Source organism: Myxine glutinosa, chromosome 4 (genome assembly GCF_964187855.1).
Source record: "Myxine glutinosa chromosome 4, kmMyxGlut1.1, whole genome shotgun sequence".
In the NCBI taxonomy this organism is placed as follows: Eukaryota; Metazoa; Chordata; class Myxini; order Myxiniformes; family Myxinidae; genus Myxine; species Myxine glutinosa.
Window position 1 is genome coordinate 22,350,164 of NC_136264.1, and position 19,971 is coordinate 22,370,134.

At 43.2% G+C, this 19,971-nt stretch overlaps 1 protein-coding gene across 1 annotated transcript in view; it reads right to left on the reverse strand.

Annotated features, from left to right (window-relative positions):
• Positions 1-19,971, reverse strand: part of LOC137425815 (uncharacterized) — a 1,363,480-nt gene that overhangs the window by 14,860 nt on the left and 1,328,649 nt on the right. The window contains exons 121-125 of the mRNA XM_078775194.1: positions 16,833-17,006; positions 6,918-6,994; positions 5,969-6,027; positions 5,677-5,852; positions 5,362-5,518 (exon numbers count right to left, since the gene is read on the reverse strand). Of these exons, the coding sequence (XP_078631320.1) occupies positions 5,362-5,518; positions 5,677-5,852; positions 5,969-6,027; positions 6,918-6,994; positions 16,833-17,006 (643 nt within the window). The remainder of the gene's footprint in view (positions 1-5,361; positions 5,519-5,676; positions 5,853-5,968; positions 6,028-6,917; positions 6,995-16,832; positions 17,007-19,971) is intronic.

A 19,971-nucleotide genomic window follows, 5' to 3' on the forward strand; every position in this document is an offset into this window, starting at 1 on the left:
AGACATTTAGGGCCGAATGTACGAAAGGCGTTCAGTGAGCGTCTTGCTAACACACGCCTAACCCTTAAACGCTGACAAAAACATCTTTGGACACGCACAGCGAATGGCCTGTTTAAATAGCAACTTACGAAGGGAGATTAACATCCATTTAGTTGCATGTGTATAAACAGCCAATTATCCTGTCAAACCGCACCCACATCTCCAACATCCAATTGAAATGACGCACTTGTCTAGAATCAGTGCCATGGACAATTGTTGGAGGAATATTCAGCCCGCTGCTCCCTCCTCATCGTTCGTTGATCCAGGTCATCTTGCATTAGTGTCAGCAGCTAAACAAATGATTCCTTCAAAGGAACCATCTGTCCCTCTGAGATATCCATCCCTCCTTCCATCCACTTACCCAACCCTACTTCCACTCATCCATCCCTCCTTCCATCCACTTATCCATCCCTTCTTCCACTTATCCATCCCTCCTTCCATCCACTTATCCATCCCTTCTTCCACTTATCCATCCCTCCTTCCATCCACTTATCCATCCCTACTTCCACTCATCCATCCCTCCTTCCATCCACTTATCCATCCCTACTTCCACTCATCCATCCCTCCTTCCATCCACTTATCCATCCCTACTTCCACTCATCCATCCCTCCTTCCATCCACTTATCCATCCCTACTTCCACTCATCCATCCCTCCTTCCATCCACTTATCCATCCCTTCTTCCACTTATCCATCCCTCCTTCCATCCACTTATCCATCCCTCCTTCCACTTATCCATCCCTCCTTCCATCGACTCATCCATCCCTCCTTCCATCCACTCATCCATCCACACATCCATCCCTCCTTCCATCCACTCATCCATCCCTCCTTCCATGCACTCATCCATCCCTCCTTCCATCCACTCATCCATCCCTCCTTCCATCCACTCATCCATCCCTCCTTCCACTCATCCATCCCTCCTTCCACTCAACCATCCCTCCTTCCATCCACTCATCCATCCCTCCTTCCATGCACTCATCCATCCCTCCTTCCATCCACTCATCTATCCCTCCTTCCATCCACTCATCCATCCCTCCTTCCATCCACTCATCCATCCCTCCTTCCACTCATCCATCCCTCCTTCCACTCATCCATCCCTCCTTCCACTCATCCATCCCTCATTCAACTCATGCATCCCTCCTTCCACTCAAGCATCCCTCCTTCGACTCATCCATCCCTCCTTCAACTCATCCATCCCTCATTCAACTCATCCATCCCTCCTTCCATTCATCTATTCCTCCTTCAACTCATCCATCCCTCCTTCCACTCATCCATCCATCCTTCAACTCATCCATCCCTCATTCGACGCATCCATCCTTCCTTCCACTCATCCATCCTTCCTTCCACTCATCCATCCTTCCTTCCACTCATCCATCCTTCCTTCCACTCATCCATCCTTCCTTCCACTCATTCATCCTTCTTTCCACTTATCCATCCCTCATTCAAGTCATCCATCCTTCCTTCCACTCATCCATCCTTCCTTCCACTCATGCATCCCTCATTCAACTCACCCATACTTCCTTCCACTCATCCATCCTTCCTTCCACTTATCCATCCCTCATTGAACACATCCATCCTTCCTTCCACTTATCCATCCCTCATTGAACTCATCCATCCCTCATTGAACTCATCCATGCTTCCTTCCACTTATCCATCCCTCATTCAACTCATCCATCCTTCCACTCATCCATCCCTCATTCAACTCATCCATCCTTCCATCCACTCATCCATCCCTCCTTCCATCCACTCATCCATCCCTCTTCCATCCACTCATCCATCCCTCCTTCCATCCACTCATCTATCCCTCCTTCCATTCACTCATCCATCCCTCCTTCCACTCATCCATCCCTCCTTCCACTCATCCATCCCTCATTCAACTCATGCATCCCTCCTTCCACTCAAGCATCCCTCCTTCCACTCAAGCATCCCTCCTTCCACTCAAGCATCCCTCCTTCCACTCATGCATCCCTCATTCAACTCATCCATCCCTCCTTCCATTCATCCATCCCTTCTTCAACTCATCCATCCCTCCTTTGACTCATCCATCCCTCATTCGACTCATCCATCATTCCTTCCACTCATCCATCCCTCATTCAACTCATCCATCCTTCCTTCCACTCATCCATCCGTCCTTCCACGTATCCATCCTTCCTTCCACTCATCCATCCTTCCTTCCACTCATCCATCCCTCATTCAAGTCATCCATCCTTCCTTCCACTCATCCATCCTTCCTTCCACTCATGCATCCCTCATTCAACTCATCCATCCTTCCTTCCACTCATCCATCCTTCCTTCCAATTATCCATCCCTCATTGAACTCATCCATTCCTCATTGAACTCATCCATCCTTCCTTCCACTCATCCATCCCTCATTGAACTCATGCATCCCTCCTTCCACTCATCCATCCCTCCTTCCACTCATCCATCCCTCCTTCCACTCATCCATCCCTCATTCAACTCATGCATCCCTCCTTCCACTCAAGCATCCCTCCTTCCACTCAAGCATCCCTCCTTCCACTCATGCATCCCTCCTTCGACTCATCCATCCCTCCTTCGACTAATCCATCCCTCATTCAACTAATCCATCCCTCCTTCCATTCATCCATCCCTCCTTCAACTCATCCATCCCTCCTTCGACTCATCCATCCCTCCTTCGACTCATCCATCCCTCATTCGACTCATCCATCCTTCCTTCCACTCATCCATCCCTCATTCAACTCATGCATCCTTCCTTCCACTCATCCATCCGTCCTTCCACGTATCCATCCTTCCTTCCACTCATCCATCCTTCCTTCCACTCATCCATCCTTCCTTCCACTTATCCATCCCTCATTGAAGTCATCCATCCTTCCTTCCACTCATGCATCCCTCATTCAACTCATCCATCCTTCCTTCCACTCATGCATCCCTCATTCAACTCATCCACCTTCCTTCCACTCATACATCCCTCATTGAACTCATGCATCCTTCCTTCCACTCATCCATCCCTCATTGAACTCATGCATCCCTCCTTCCACTCATCCATCCCTCCTTCCACTCATCCATCCCTCCTTCCACTCATCCATCCCTCATTCAACTCATGCATCCCTCCTTCCACTCAAGCATCCCTCCTTCCACTCAAGCATCCCTCCTTCCACTCATGCATCCCTCCTTCGACTCATCCATCCCTCCTTCAACTAATCCATCCCTTCTTCAACTCATCCATCCCTCCTTCGACTCATCCATCCCTCATTCGACTCATCCATCCTTCCTTCCACTCATCCATCCCTCATTCAACTCATGCATCCTTCCTTCCACTCATCCATCCTTCCTTCCACTCATCCATCCTTCCTTCCACTCATCCATCCTTCCTTCCACTTATCCATCCCTCATTGAAGTCATCCATCCTTCCTTCCACTCATGCATCCCTCATTCAACTCATCCATCCTTCCTTCCACTCATGCATCCCTCATTCAACTCATCCACCTTCCTTCCACTCATACATCCCTCATTGAACTCAGCCATCCTTCCTTCCACTTATCCATCCCTCATTGAACTCATCCATCCCTCATTGAACTCATCCATCCTTCCTTCCACTCAAGCATCCCTCCTTCCACTCATGCATCCCTCCTTCGACTCATCCATCCCTCCTTCCACTCATCCATCCCTCCTTCCACTCATCCATCCCTCATTCAACTCATCCATCCCTCATTCAACTCATGCATCCCTCCTTCCACTCAAGCATCCCTCCTTCCACTCAAGCATCCCTCCTTCCACTCAAGCATCCCTCCTTCCACCCATGCATCCCTCCTTCGACTCATCCATCCCTCCTTCAACTCATCCATCCCTCATTCAACTCATCCATCCCTCCTTCCATTCATCCATCCCTTCTTCAACTCATCCATCCCTCCTTCGACTCATCCATCCCTCATTCGACTCATCCATCCTTCCTTCCACTCATCCATCCCTCATTCAACTCATCCATCCTTCCTTCCACTCATCCATCCGTCCTTCCACGTATCCATCCTTCCTTCCACTCATCCATCCTTCCTTCCACTCATCCATCCTTCCTTCCACTTATCCATCCCTCATTCAAGTCATCCATCCTTCCTTCCACTCATCCATCCTTCCTTCCACTCATCCATCCTTCCTTCCACTCATCCATCCATCCTTCCACTCATGCATCCCTCATTCAACTCATCCATCCTTCCTTCCACTCATCCATCCTTCCTTCCACTTATCCATCCCTCATTGAACTCATCCATTCTTCCTTCCACTTATACATCCCTCATTGAACTCATCCATCCCTCATTGAACTCATCCATCCTTCCTTCCACTCATCCATCCCTCATTTAACTCATCCATCCTTCCTTCCACTTATCCATCCCTCATTCAACTCATCCATCCTTCCACTCATCCATCCCTCATTCAACTCATCCATCCTTCCTTCAACTCATCCATCCCTCCAACCATTGATCATGGAAAAGGACAAACTGTGAATGTGTGCAATCTCTGTATCCGAGCTATGGTTCCCACATGTATGCCACTCTGGGTAATCTGGATTGAAATGATCAATGATGGTTATTGAAACATCTATCGTGTTTTATGTTTGGGATGTATACACAGTATAAAGTTAATTAGTGGCAATCTATTTATTATGTATGTAGATCTGGTGAGGTTTTGCCGCTCCTTCCACACACCGTTATAGTGATTGTAACCTTAATTTACACCGCCAGGAAGTGTATGAGAGTACAACTGCAGTTTTAACGATCCCATTTTAACCTAATACTTGATTCAAGGCTTTAAACACACAGTTAAACATGCTCTTGCCGACATGTTAACGTTTATTTGTTATTTAAATGCTTGTGATTATGTTTTGATCGTGCATTAGATAAACACTCTTTGTTGATAGGCGATTAACTTTGAATGGGTGATCATCGCACGATTAGCGATTCTACACGTGTCTGACTCTTAAATGTCTTTCGTAAATTCTGCTCTATGCATTTTTATAACCGGCAGCTGTAGAGTTTGCAGAAGCCCTACCAGTGTTTAGTTTAAAGTAAAACCTCAACGTTGTTTTACCTAAAGTAAAGAAATACAACTCACCCGCTCTCCCAGGGACATACCAGGAAAACCTTCAAATACTAGAAAATTGTTGTCGACAACAAGCAGGACGTAAATGTAAACAGGTAAACACACCTGGCACTCATGCACCATTAACCGAAGAAAGCATGAACTTATGAACCCAGTATTTGGGTGAAGATCAAGCTGTAATGTATTTGATTTTTACAGCATTTTATTGTTGAGAGAAGTTTTCAAAATTTCCTGATATTCACTCACTGTACCTGCATTTTGGACCGGATACCAGGTGGGAGCAAGTTCCATGATTACTACAGTAGGAAGTATCATTGCAGGGTGATTGGCAGAAAACTCCGGTGCTATCGTAGGAGACAACATATCCCTCGTAGCTGGTGTTGCACTGAAACACCTCGTCTATTGGAACTGTGATCGGGACAAAATGGGATTGGTATTCAAAATGAGATTCAATTTGTATAAAATACTTCTAAAACAGTATTTGTATAATTGATAGCAGAGTTTATGGATAAACATGCTTTGTGAAATCACACAATTAGCTTCCTGAATAATCAGGTACATCTTACCATTTGTTTGAGTAATTTCTCCGACCAGGGTCATGTTTTCTTGCCGGGTGGACCGTACTTGGCTCCTGAACTTGTTTTTAACATCATTTTTGAGTCCGCCATTGTAGATTTTGTTGATGTTATCCTTGTTATAATCAAACTTTGCTTCCACAGGATAATCGTTGGTTGTGCCTTCACTGCTCCCATCATAAAGACAATAAAACAGAATCATATTTTAACATCAAAAGAACAATAAATCAGAGATACAAATGCATATTATTGATCCATAAACGTTGTTGTTGTTGTTTCTTACCTGAGTGGAGAAACACTGACATGGTTAAACCCAATGAGGTTTCCAAATCGCTCACGTAACTGCAACACAGGATTGAGAATAATAATTAATAACCAATCATATGCAATATTCAACTTGTACACGAGACAATATGGACATGATTTGAATATGATGGAGATGTAATTTCACGGACAATCTCAAAGATTGCAGATACAAATCCGGCCAAAGATAGCAACAGGGGATAAAGAATGAATGTGCGTATTCTAACATTGCGCCGGTCTGTCAATCATTTCACAGGTGAGTGTTCAGGTGAAGAGTGGGTGCTTGTATCTGGATTGTGGATTTTAAGTTGAAAAATGAGGTTGTCTCAGGAGAAATACTTTGTAGCTGCTCGATTGTTGATGAAATAAAAAACAATCTGGCCCATTAATAACCCTGTAGATGGTAATGTGCCTGTCCCATCCATTCTATACAGGTGATACCAGTGCACCCACAATTCTTCATGTCCAGTCTATACAGGTGACACCAGTCGACACACGACTCTTCATGTTCACTCCATACAGGTGACACCAGTCGACACACGACTCTTCATGTTCACTCCATACAGGTGACACCAGTCTACACAAGACTCTTCATGTCCAGTCTATATAGGTGACACCAGTCCACCCACGATTCTTCATGTCCAGTCTATACAGGTGATACCAGTCTACACAACACTCTTCATGTTTACTCCATACAGGTGACAGAAGTCCATGCAAGACTCTTCATGACTTCTGGGCATTTGGGAATGAGCCTTTAAAATGCTGGATGTGAAAAGCGGTGCTGGTCAGGTCGCCAAAAATATTTTAAAAAGAAAATCATATTCTGAAGAAAACAAAGAATGTATCTTAGAAAGATCATGGCAAATTAAAATAAAACCTTTCCTGTGATCTACATCAAGCAGAGGAAGTGTATGTGCATGTAATCATACCATGGTTTGTTGTACTGACGTATCAAGGCCAGCCGAATTAAATCGCACGATCATGTAGAATTGCACTTTTGGTGCATCTGAAAGCAAAATAATCCAAGTCAAATATGGCAAGAGGCAAAACATGTAATATTTAATCTTCACTCGAATAATCTCTCAAAGAATCGAAAACGCCGAAATCACATTCGGCGAAAACAATGCAACAAGTTTGTCAGTGAGAACTTGGTCAGCAACAGTTTTTGATAATCGGGTGATGTGCGGTGGTTGGTGAGCCTCTTCAACGAGTTTTTTAGACGACACTCATGAAGTAGAACATGTCTCAGGATATCTTAACACAAAAGGATATCTGCATCTGCAAAAGGATATCTGCAATGTCTCAGGATATCTGCATGTCTAAGGAGAACATGTTCAACTTTTACGACGTCTTATCCATGACAATGATGCATCATGGCGTAGAGTACGTGAAACTCTCCGATAATCGTCGAAGCGGCAAAATGTGATGGCCCATTAAACTTCAGCTTTCAGTCACTTAAAAGTTTGCAGTAGCTTTTAATCTGTTCATTCATATCATCCACAGCGTTATTTTGTAAAATAAATATCGCTTTTGTGAACTTTGAAACCTAAAAAGGTATTAAAAAGTTCAATATAGTAGCCTGAACCTGTCCTTTCTTACCTGAATCTAACAAATAACCAGAAACAATAAAATAATGCTATTCCATGTACATGCAAAACTTCTATAATAATGGATTTACTTGGGAGCAAAACTGATAATCGATTGACTTGGAACAAAAATTAACGTCCATTTAAACATAAAGACGTTGCTTTAAAAGGAAGTCTTTCTGTGATTAAAAAAAAAACACCTTTAGAGGCCATTTTTCCCCGCAGAGCAGGGGTTGGCCTTTTTTGGGCACCGTGGTCCCATTTTTGAAGCAATGTTTTATGGCCGGATGCCCTTCCTGCCTCCAACCCTGTTGGTCACCTCTTGCGACACACAGGGAATTACCAGTGAACTGGTACTCAATTTGCCGACCTCAGAAGCATGACAGGCTGAGTCAAACCCCCTGGTGTTAATTCAGCAATTGGACCGGGATTCGAACCCACGATCCTAGGATCCCAAGCTGGCACCCTAACCGCTAAGCCAACACCAGGCTTAAGCTCTGTACTTATTATAATAATAATAATAATAATAAGCTCTGTGATTGCAGAAGAAAAATTTGAATTTTGAGTTTAATGCAGCGGAATGTTTTCAGAGGGAATGGGTGAATATAATTACTCGTTAATACTAGAACGGCACTCAGTAGAGAGCATACCTCCACCTGGTTGGCCATATCTCCCAATGGTGAAGAATCACTTTAAAAATTCTTGTAGCCGATTCGGGATCTTCACCAAAATCTAATCATTTCGTCCGTGTCACATACAGTCACGTGAAAAAGTAAGTACACCCCGTGTAAAGTTTTGACTTTTTCAACATATTTCAACATACAGCTATTTGATCTTCATTTCAACAAAATTGATAGATAAAGGTGATATAATATTACAAATACAGGTATCATGAAACATTTACATTAGGTAGTCCATTGTATAATTTAAATAAACATAAATGCAAATTTCAAATGAGGAAAAAGTAAGTAGACCCCGACATTAATCACTACTTCAAATACCTAAAATTAGAATCAGGTGCACCAGCTAAGGTGTCGCATGTCACATTTCAGCTCAGGTGTCGCATTTCGCATGTCGAAAAAGTAAGTACACCCTTGGCTCTAATAGGTGGTATTGCCCCCTTTGGCAGAAACAACCTCAAGTAGGCGTTTGTTATAACTGTCTACCAGTCTCTGACATCGACTGGAATAAATTTTTGCCCACTCCTCAATGCAGAATTCTTTCAGCTGTGCGATGTTTGAGGGGTTTCTTGCATGCACAGCTCGTTTCAAATCCCCGCACAACATCTCGATGGGATTTAGATCCGGGCTTTGACTTGGCCATTCCAGAACCCTCCATTTCTTTCTTTTCAGCCATTCCTTGGTGGATTTACTGGTACGTTTCGGGTCATTGTCATGTTGCAAGGTCCACCTTCTGTTGAGCTTCAACTTTCCAAAAGATGGCCTCACATTTTCCTCAAGCACCCTCTGGTACAATGAAGAATACATAGTGGCTTCTATGATGGTGAGCTGCCCAGGCCCTGATGCAGCAAAGCTGCCCCAAACCATAATATTTCCACCACCATGCTTTACAGTTGGTATCAGGTTCTTGAGGTCAAATGCTGTCTTTGGTTTTTGCCAAACATGTCTTCTGGTACTGTGGCCAAATAGCTCTACCTTTGATTCATCTGTCCAGAGCACATTGCTCCAGAAGTGCTGGTCTTTGCCTTGGTGTTCATTGGCAAACTTTAGTCTTGCCCTGATGTTCTTTCTGGACAGCAAAGGTTTCCGCCTGGCACATCTCCCATGCAGATCAAATTTGTGCAGCCTCTTTCTAATGGTAGACTCGTGCACTTTGACATCAACAGTGGCAAGAGCTACCTGTAGGTCCCGTGATGACATTCTGGGGTTCTTCGAGACTTCTTTCAGCATCTTGCGGTCTGCACTTACTGGGGCGGCCTGGCCTGAACAAGTTGGCAGTTGTTTGGAATCTTCTCCACTTGTAGATGATCTTCCGGACAGTCAAATGATTGATTTCAAATTGTTTGGAGATCTTTTTAAATCCCTTCCCAGACTCGTAGGCATCTATAACCTTCTTTCTGAAGGCCTCAGAGAGCTCTTTTGATCTAGGCATGGTGATGCCACAAACTTCAACAACAAAGAGCAAACCAAACTAAATGTCTGAGGTTTAAATAAGACAGGTTCCTCCAAGATCCTCTCAAACGATGTTCTAATCATTTGCACCTGAGCTGGTGCACCTGATTCTAATTTTAGGTATTTGAAGTAGTGATTAATGTCGGGGTCTACTTACTTTTTCCACATGTGAAATTTGCATTTATGTTTATTTAAATTATACAATGGACTACAAAATGTAAATACAACAACACAACATGCATTTTAAAGGCCATTTTCCCTACTAGAGCGGGGGTTAGCCTTGCGGTCCCCATGACAATCTTCTCCATTTTGCCCTATTTTCTGCATCTCTCCTTGTTAACCCACTTACCCGCATTTCTTCTTCCACCATCTTTAGCCAAGTCTTTCTCGGTCTTCCCCGTCCTCTACTTTCTTCTACATTCATTTCCATCACTCTTCTCAACCAGTCACTTTCATCCTTCCTCAACACATGACCAAACCATCTCAACCTGTTCCTCTTCACAGCATCAATCACAGGCTCTATTCCCATCATCTTTTGCAATTCATAATTTGTCTTCCTCTCTCTCAACGATACTCCGCACATCCGTCGAACCATTCGCATTTCCACCCTTTCCAACCTTCGTTGCTGCTCTACGTTCATTACCCATGTCTCGCTCCCATAAATCATAACACTTCTCACACATGCAGCATACACCTTTCCCTTCAGCTTCAACGACACTCCCCTCATCATCATCACGCCACTCAGTTCCCGAAACTTCTTCCATGCACATCTCACTCTCGCAACCGTTGCCGAGTCTGATCCACCTTCTCCATTCAGCATGTCTCCGAGGTAGCAAAATGTTTTCACACCTTCCAGCTTCACGCCGTCTCCAAGATCCAACTCAACATTTCCTCCATCTGCAGCTCCCTCTGTGCACACCTTACATTTGAATGTAGCTGCCACACTGGTTAATGACCCTCTCAGACCACAACATTTTTGATGAACCCACTCAGCGCACATTGTACATTGAATGGAGTTAACTCCGACACCCTTCCTACACACAGCACAGGGCCACTTCCCAGTTCTTTCCACCTCACCACATGCTTTACCACTTGCCATCTCCTTCGTCTTTCCGATATTCACCTTCAGACCTTTTGTCTCCATGCATTCCTTCCACTTGTTCATCTTTTCCTTCAGTCCATCCATACTTTCCGCAATCAACACCAGATCATCTGCATGCAACAACTCCCACGGTAAACCCTCCTTTACGTTCTGAGCCAGCACCTCCATCACAGCTACAAATAGTAGTGGACTTAGTACCGACCCCTCTCACCTTCACCTCAAACTCACCACTGTTCCCGTCCTTCTTCCTTACAGCTGTGTGCGCTCTTTTGTACATTGCCATCACTACTCTGATCAACCATTGCTCCACTCCTAACTTCCTCAATGCCCATGTCAATACTTTGCGTGGAACCCTATCGAATGCTTTCTCCAGATCAACAAACCCAAGAAACAACTTCTTCCTCTTCTCCATGTACTTCTCCTGCAACTGCCTCACAATGAAAAGCGCGTCTGTCATTCCTCTTCTTGGCATAAATCCAAACTGCATTTCGTCGATCTTCACTTTCTTCCTTATCCTCCTCTCCAACACCCTTTCCAATACCTTCATTCCATGCTCCAATAACTTTATCGCTCGGTACGAGCCACACTCCAGAGGGTCACCTTTCCCCTTGTATAGAGGGACGAGGGTACTCAGTTCCGAAGCCACTGGAATGCGGCCTTATTTCACCGCCAGATTACAGATCTCTGTCATTCTCTTCACACCCCAACTTCCTGCTGCCTTCAACATATCTCCCACAACTCGCGTCGGCCCTCCCACTTTTCTACCCTTCATTGCTTTTATCGCTTCGTCAACTTCCTTCTCAGTTATCTTCTCTGCCAGTCCTAAAACTGGGTTACTCTCTATGTTGCCATCCCATCCATTCTCTGTATTCAACAGCATTTCAAGACTACAAAATGTAAATGTTTCATGATATTTGTTATATTATATCACCTTTATCTGTCAATATTGTTGAAATGAAGATCAAATAGCTGTATGTTGAAACATGTTGAAAAAGTCAAAACTTTACATGGTGTGTACTTACTTTTTCAGGTAACTGTACGCTGCATCTCTGCCAAATTTCGTCCGAATCCGTCCACAACCTTTTGAGATATTTGGTTCACAAACGGACAGACAGACAGACAAACAGGGGTGAAAAGAACCTCCATCCACCTTTGGTGGTGGAGGTAATAAATACGAGTTCCCTTATCTTTTGCAGCAAGTTCCACTAGCAAATCCATTGAACAATCCATGACTGTCTTCTCTCCACCCAAGGCTTTACACACAGCCTCTTCTTTCTTCACCCACAGCCTCTTCTTTCTTCACCCACAGCCTCTTCTTTCTTCACCCACAGCCTCTTCTTTCTTCACCCACAGCCTCTTCTTTCTTCACCCACAGCCTCTTCTTTCTTCACCCACAGCCTCTTCTTTCTTCACCCACAGCCTCTTCTTTCTTCACCCACAGCCTCTTCTTTCTTCACCCACAGCCTCTTCTTTCTTCACCCACAGCCTCTTCTTTTTTCACCCACAGCCTCTTCTTTCTTCACCCACAGCCTCTTCTTTCTTCACCCACAGCCTCTTCTTTCTTCACCCACAGCCTCTTCTTTCTTCACACACAGCCTCTTCTTTCTTTTCCCCAGCCTCTTCTTTCTTTTCCCCAGCCTCTTCTTTCTTCACCCACAGCCTCTTCTTTCTTTACCCACAGCTCAGAGCTTTCACCTTCTCATCCTCTTCCAGCATTTCTTCTCTGTTGCCATTTTGTTTACCGAAAATAATGTCGTCGACAATTGCCTAGTGCGAGTCAAATGTGGTGCAATCTTCCACAAAACAAGACTGTACAAGATTCGTCTCCGACAAGGTTGTTGTGTTGCTTCGCAAAAATCAGTTAGTGTGTGGCGGGTTTAACAGGAAAAGTAGTCATTCGTGATAATAAACGTTAAGAAGAGATAATCTTGTGCACAGACAGGATAAGGTGGTGTGACAGTTAATGTCACGAGGTGAAAGTCAAGTGATAAGTTTACTTTGGGAAACGTTCCATTAATTCGGAAATAAAAACACAAAATGGAGCTATTAATGTGCTTTCTTGGTCACAAAAATCGAACCTGGGATGGGACATTAGTTTTCCTATTTAAATCCAGAGTTTATGGGGGCAGAGAACCCACATTCAAATCCCATATGCGATGTGTTTGCCCATTGTCCACTCATGCCCAAGCAATTAATGTCAAAGTACATTAATGTCTACCAGTGTCTTTGTCCCACATGTAATAGAGATACAAGCTCCTCCATGAGGTGTAGTTCAGTGTAAAAATAAATATATATGAGCTGAAGTAAATATGATTTAAAGTTTGCATGGATTTACTTTTACAAAAATTCTCATGGTGTGCAAAGAATTCCTTGTTCATGAGAAAGGAGGGAAAATGTTTTCACAACTGAAAATAATCTGCTCCTTCATTCTTTGGAGAAATATTTGGTTGTTGCTTTTTAGCCAAGACACCTGACATCAGAATGCAACTGAATGTACGTCTTTTCATTCATGATGTTCATTCATGATTGATCAATTGCTCAATTCATTAAATAATGGAGGGTTTGTGGGGAGAGGGAGAATTATGGGGATTGGAATTTGGGAAATTGTAATTTGTGAAAGCAATTCCATACTTTCCCATAAATAAATCCGTGGTTTGTTTCTGGTCTTCAAGAATTTGATGTGTCGATCTCTTCCAGACAGGATTTTAAGTCTGCCGTCCACCACCACCTCGTGTCGTATCAAATTTCCACGACTGAGGCTGACTGCACCTGCTGAGACCCTGTTCCCACCCTTCTGCAAATCTTCTTCTTGTGTTGTGGTTTGCTCCCCCTTTTTACTTGCCTTTTTTATTTTTGAAAAGTATGTTCATCACTCCGGTTTGTGTGTGTTTGTCTGACCGCTCACTTATACTTGCCTACAGGTCACAATTTTAAACTGATCTTCACGAAGCTTCTACCAAATGGTAGAGTCGGTGGTCCGACAGAATTCCATTTATTTTTGAGGTCAAAAGGTTAACATAGGCCAAAGGTCAACCACTTTTTTCAAATCTCTAAAATCCTCAATTTCTAGCCGATTGACTTGAAATTTGAATCGGATTAACATATCAGCAATCTGAATTCAACCACCAACTATTTTTGAGATCAACATAGGCCAAAAGGTCAACAACCTTTTCAAATTTCTAAAATCTTCAATTTTCACCCGATTGACTTGAAATTTGAATAGGATTTTCTATCAGCTAAATAAATTCAACCACCAACTATTTTTGAGGTCAACATAGGTCACAAGGACAAGATAGGCCAAAGGTCAACCACTTTTTCTCGAATTTCCAAAATCCTCAATTTTCATCTGATTTACTTGAAATTTGAATAGGATATTCATGCCAGCTTACTGAAATCAACCACCAACTATTTTTGAGGTCAGCGTAGGCCAAAAGATCAACAACCTTTTATAATTTCTAAAATCCTCAATTTTCATCTGATTGACTTAAAATTTGAATAGGATTTTCATAGCAGCGAACTGAATTAAACCGTCAATTATATTTGAGGTCAACATCGGCTAAAAGGTAAACATAGGCGAAATTTCTAAAATTGCCAATTTTCATCCGATTAACTTAAAATGTGAAGATGAATTGCACATCAGGTCACTGAATTCAACCACCAACTACTTTTGAGGTCAAAAGGATGCTCTACTGAGTACCATTCTACTTTGTTCTCTTTTGCCAAGTGTCGCTCTATGAGTGATTTTTAATTTGTCTGTTGATCCAATGCCCCCCTGTTATACTGAGGCTCGTTAAAAAGCAGAACCTATATTTGAAAAAGTAATAACTCCTTTTAAGATGAATAATGGGTGGGTATGATCAAATATGTTGATGGTAAAGTAAATACTGCAACGTAACCAATTACTTCCTCCAAAAGCTCGTGACTAACATCATGTGACTGACACTGCCATAAAAAAACACCTTTAGAGGCCATTTTTCCCCGCAAAGCGGGGGTTGGCCTTTTTCGGGGACCGTGGTTGTTGTTGTTTTTCGGTCCCCTTTTTGAAGCAATGTTTTACGGCCGGATGCCCTTCCTGCCGCCAACCCTTGTTGTCGCCTTTTTACGACAAACAGGGAATTACCAGTGAACTGGTACTCAATTAGCCGACCTCGGAAGGATGACAGGCTGAGTCAACCCCTCTGGCGTTAATTCAGCGATCGACCGGGATTCAAACCCAGGATCCTAGGATCCTAAGCCGGCACCCTAGCCGCTAGCCCAACACCAACACTGGCATAACATGTTCATTTTACTTCTTATGAACAAAGAAACACAAGGTTCTCCCAGTTCACAGCTTTTGTCAATGTCAACAGAACCACAGATAGACAAACTATCTTTCCTGGATTTCTGAACAGCGACACACGTTCCTCGACTGAGGCATGGTTTAGTTCTGTAAAACTACTGTTGCAGCACTGAATATTGATACATTTATTGGGAAAATGTTATTAATTTGCCAGATATTGTGAATCTAGTTTGAAAATCGAGACATCAAGTTGGAAATAGTGCCAAACCCTTTCTTCGTTTCTTATTCTGATTAATGTGCCTCCTTCAATCCTGAAGATTATTGCAGAACAACTTATGGTTGTTGGACCATGCACTATTCTCTTCAAATGATGAGGATCAATTAAGGAAGCATAACGTACCATTTTTAGGTTATTTCAGAGTATTTCTCCGAAATAACCTCATAGAGTGGGTCCCGGTGTCTGTACATCCCGGTGTCCGCCCGCTAACATTTGACTAAAACATCTTCTCACAAACTACCTGACTGATATGGACCAAATTTGGTACGATGCATCAGGAGAGTAAGGTCTCATGGGGTTATGCTCCCCATCCGAATGTTCTCCGTACAGAAGGGAAGAAAGGGAGAAGGCGGTGGGGAGTTGCCCCAAATATTGGTATTTCATTCAAAAATGTAACTGCCAGACATATCCAGAACAAACTCACCACGAGGCATCGGGACCATGCTCTAACCTTAAGTTGTGCTCCTCATGGTTGTATCTCCTCTGGAAAAGGGGCCACAGGCCCCCTCCCCAAATCCCACATATTCACCAAAACGTTTTCCTCACAAACTACATGACCGACAAGGACCAAATTTGGTACGATACATCAGAACATTAACAACTCTTGGGATGTGCTCCCCATCCACATCCTCCCCCTATAAGAGGCTGAAAATGGGGGTTCACCACAAATGCAGGTAATTTATTCAAAAATCTTCTCAGAAACTGTGGGGAACCGTCAGTCCCCCACGGGGCTATTTTTAAAGTATTTGGTATGACTCGGTTGGGTTTGAACCGCCAACCTCTAAGACGAGAGCAAACGTTCCGACCATTACACCACCTAGTCCCTTCATCTTGCAGTTATGGACAAATTAGAGGCTGAAGAAATACAAATGATTTGCATTACCCATCAAATGGCCAGGAAACAGAGCCCCTTGTTCTGCAGGTGCAAGCACCTCACTGGTTTCTCGAGACAATTACGTTTCACTTCTTGCATCTTCTCACCTCAATATTTGCCTCTTCCTATTAACAGTTGGCATCGGTTAATCCCTCAATGTAATACTTGTTCATCTCCAATGTCCAAGTTTTCTGCAAATTTAATCTTGTTGTTTTATAAGTCTCCTGCACAACGATTTATGTTACGAATTTTTAGAACTTTGCCCTTCCATTGGGATATTTAGGTTTTCCACCACAAACCTCAAATGTTGAAATGAAAAAAGAAACAATATAACAAAAATAATTTGTTTTTTGAACCACTGATGTGCACAACATATTCAAGAGATGCTGATAAATTAATTGCTGGAAAAATGTCAATGAAGTTTCTTTACAATAAATATTCAATGAAAAAAGGGAAAATAATTTCACCAAAGCACTTAACTTGACTTGTACTTTTGAACTATATTTGTCTTGTGTGTTTTGCATAACTTCATGATTAAATAAACGAATGAAGTGAAAAGTAAGAAACCTGAATGTGATCAAAGCCCATCTTTACCTGGACGGAGAACAGCAGCGACAATATCTGCTCCATGTTCACATTTGCTGCCCGTGTAGGCTGAACCACAATTGCAGATGATGCTGCAGGTAGCATCACATGAACAGCTCCCACCATTCTGGCAGGGGTTCTGCTCTGTGCACTTCTTTTGACATGTCTGCATATCACAACTCCCTGAAAATGGAAATTGCAGAAACAGTATATTATAGGGAAACATCTCAAGACCACGAGAGACTCACACTTTGCCTTAAGTCACAGCCGTGATGCAGCAAGCCGTAAAGTATGCAGATTAATAAAAGTTCTTTGAATTGTTTGACCATTGTCAACTAATTCTCTCCTTGTAATTCAAGTGAAAGAAACACTGATATATAGATATATATACTCATATCATAGTCCTACACATGATTATTGATGTGCAAACTTCTCCATAAACTTTTTATCACCATGAAATTTATATTTATTTCAAAACTTTCGGTTAAGAACAATTCGTATATTTTTACCCTGGAAATATACAACCAGCTTGAAGCAAAGCTAAAGCATCATTGGGCGAGAGGATGTTTCTAATAGATAAGATCAGGCAAATGACTTGTTAACATTACTTTCTTTAAAGCTTTGATTAATAGCAAATCTGAAGGATTTGCAGATCTTCCACAACTGGTTTTAACCCCCTTTGGGAGTGCAATTTGGTGTCAATATCCCCTCCCTAAAGCAGGGATCAGGGGAACCACTTGCACTACTCCATGTCAAAAAATGCAAGTCATCTCCGCACCCACGTAGGATGTGGGGCGGATGTTGTTGGAGTGAGGGAGAGAATATATTTTGTGCTCATGACCTGACGCTGGGTACCAGCACACGTTTGAAAGATTTGGTGGGGGTTGGCCAAGCCGTTTGAATCTACAAGGTTCAGACATAACGACAGCGAATTGCTGAATTTTAGTATAATATACAAAATAGTATGAACTGCATTGTAATTTACCAATATAAATAGTCTACTTCAGCAGTCACACTGAACACCTTGACACTATCCTAGAATCTGTAATGAGAATTGTATCTGGCACAATGAAGTCACCCCTCTACCGTGACTCCCTGTGCTGACTACCATAGCACTCCCAGACATTCGCAGGCAAGCACGAACGTCTTGAGTGTACCTTCAGACACAAACAATGCTGACCTGCCAATTCATGAAGAGCGACTTGGCCTACAAAACCTTGATTGAAGTCACGGAAGCCTTTCTGGATTAGGTGACTTGTAGTGGCCAATACTAATGATAAGGAGTGATGGCGACAGAAATGGGAAAAGGCATAAGTTCAAAATGGCCAGTTAATCCAAGATTTCACAAAGGAGCCCCCAGGCTTTCACTGACAGACGTCAATAGAGTGGTGTTGCCAATTGCAAATCCTTTATATGCAAGGACCACTCATCATATGTATCGAGCAAACTGATAGCCCAATGTGTACCTATGGCCATCAAGATCAGATAGTCCTACACGTAGTACAGGACTGTATGCAGAGGAGATTCAGTGGGTCCTTTGCAGAACTACACAGGGCTACTGATGCTGCAATCAAATGGCTCTCATTACTAGATCTTCAACTGTAATTGTCTACATCACTACATGATCATACAAAATAAGAGGAGGAATTCACCAAGATAAACAATGCTTCATATTATGGGGTATACATTTATTAAGTGTGCACAGTTTTTGGGTTTTTTTGTATACAAGATCGAGGCTCGTGAAAGAGCTAACATAAATCACACAAAAAGTCAATCCGACACATAAACCACCAAATAAGGGGAGCGGTAGACAAGATGGGGAGAGAGGGGTTAAGGACACACACACAACATTTGAGAGCACGGACATCAAAAGAAATGTGGGAGGGGGAGGGCTTGGGGGGAGGTGGGAGAGGTATAAAACATATGAACACTGCAAGGACTTCCAAGAAAAAAGTTGGAATTTCAAAAAAAAAAGTGTATCTGCGGTGAATTAGCGGGGGAAGAAAAGATCAAGGTTTTGGATGGGGGAAGATAAGAGATGGTGGTGAACAGCTGTTTTAAAGACCTGGAGGGAGGAGTGGGATTGAAGGGAGTGGGGGAGATTGTTCCAGAGGCGGGAGAAAAGGGGAATGAAAGAGTGAAGGTGAGCAGAGAGCCTTGATTTTGGCAGTTTAACCATAAGAGGGTTGCTGGCAGAACTTGTGCGACCTGTAGGAATATTGGGGGGACAGAGCACAGAGAGAGCTGGGGGAGCAAGGCCGGAGAGGAGTCAGTAGAAGACAGAAAGACCACCAACCTGCCTGTGGTGAGTGAGGGAAAGGTCCTCGGAGTTAGCTTCATCGCAGGAGATTCCAATGATTCTGAAAGCTTTGGTTTCAACAGCGTGAAGCCGAGCGAGGTGTGAGGCAGGAGCACCGGCCCAGAGGGGAGAACAGTATTCCATTGAGCTGCGGATGAAAGCCTTGTATGTCGCAAGGAGCTCAGGTGTGCCAAGGAAGGACTTCGCACGGCGGAGGATGCCCAGTCGGCAACTGGCTTTGGAGGCCAGCTTGGAAATGTGGTTTTCCCAAGAAAGATCATGGCAGATAGTGAGACCCAAAAGCTTGAGCGACAGAACTTCTTAGAGAGGATTGTTGAGAAAGTAGATGGGAGGGTTTTCCAGTCGGTCTTTTCAGAGAGACATAGTAAGAGTGTGAGATTTGTCAGGATTGAAAGACATGTTCCACTTGCTTGACCAGTCTCTGATTTTGACAAGTAGAAGGTGTGTTCGAATTGAAGGTTTGGGGATGAGGTACGATGTACCAAAGGGTTGAATAAAAGGTTTGAATAAAAAGCAACTTGTATTGCAATGGCAAAAACGTTCCTGCATTCCATTGGAGAGAAGAAGATGATTCCGCAAAGAAGGTTGTGAAATAGGATGAGATCTGGGTTCATCATTTTCCATCACAGTCAATGTGACCCAACACGGAGTGGAGATGTATTGGTGCCACAACCAAAAGAACGCTCAGCTAGGAATATGATTACACTGCAGAAGAGTACACTATTCCTGGCAACAGTGCTTTGGGACCTTAAGAGGTTAATTCATGTAAAATTTCATTCATGCAGGAAAATCCTCAATATCAAGTACGACAGGAATTGTGCTGCATGA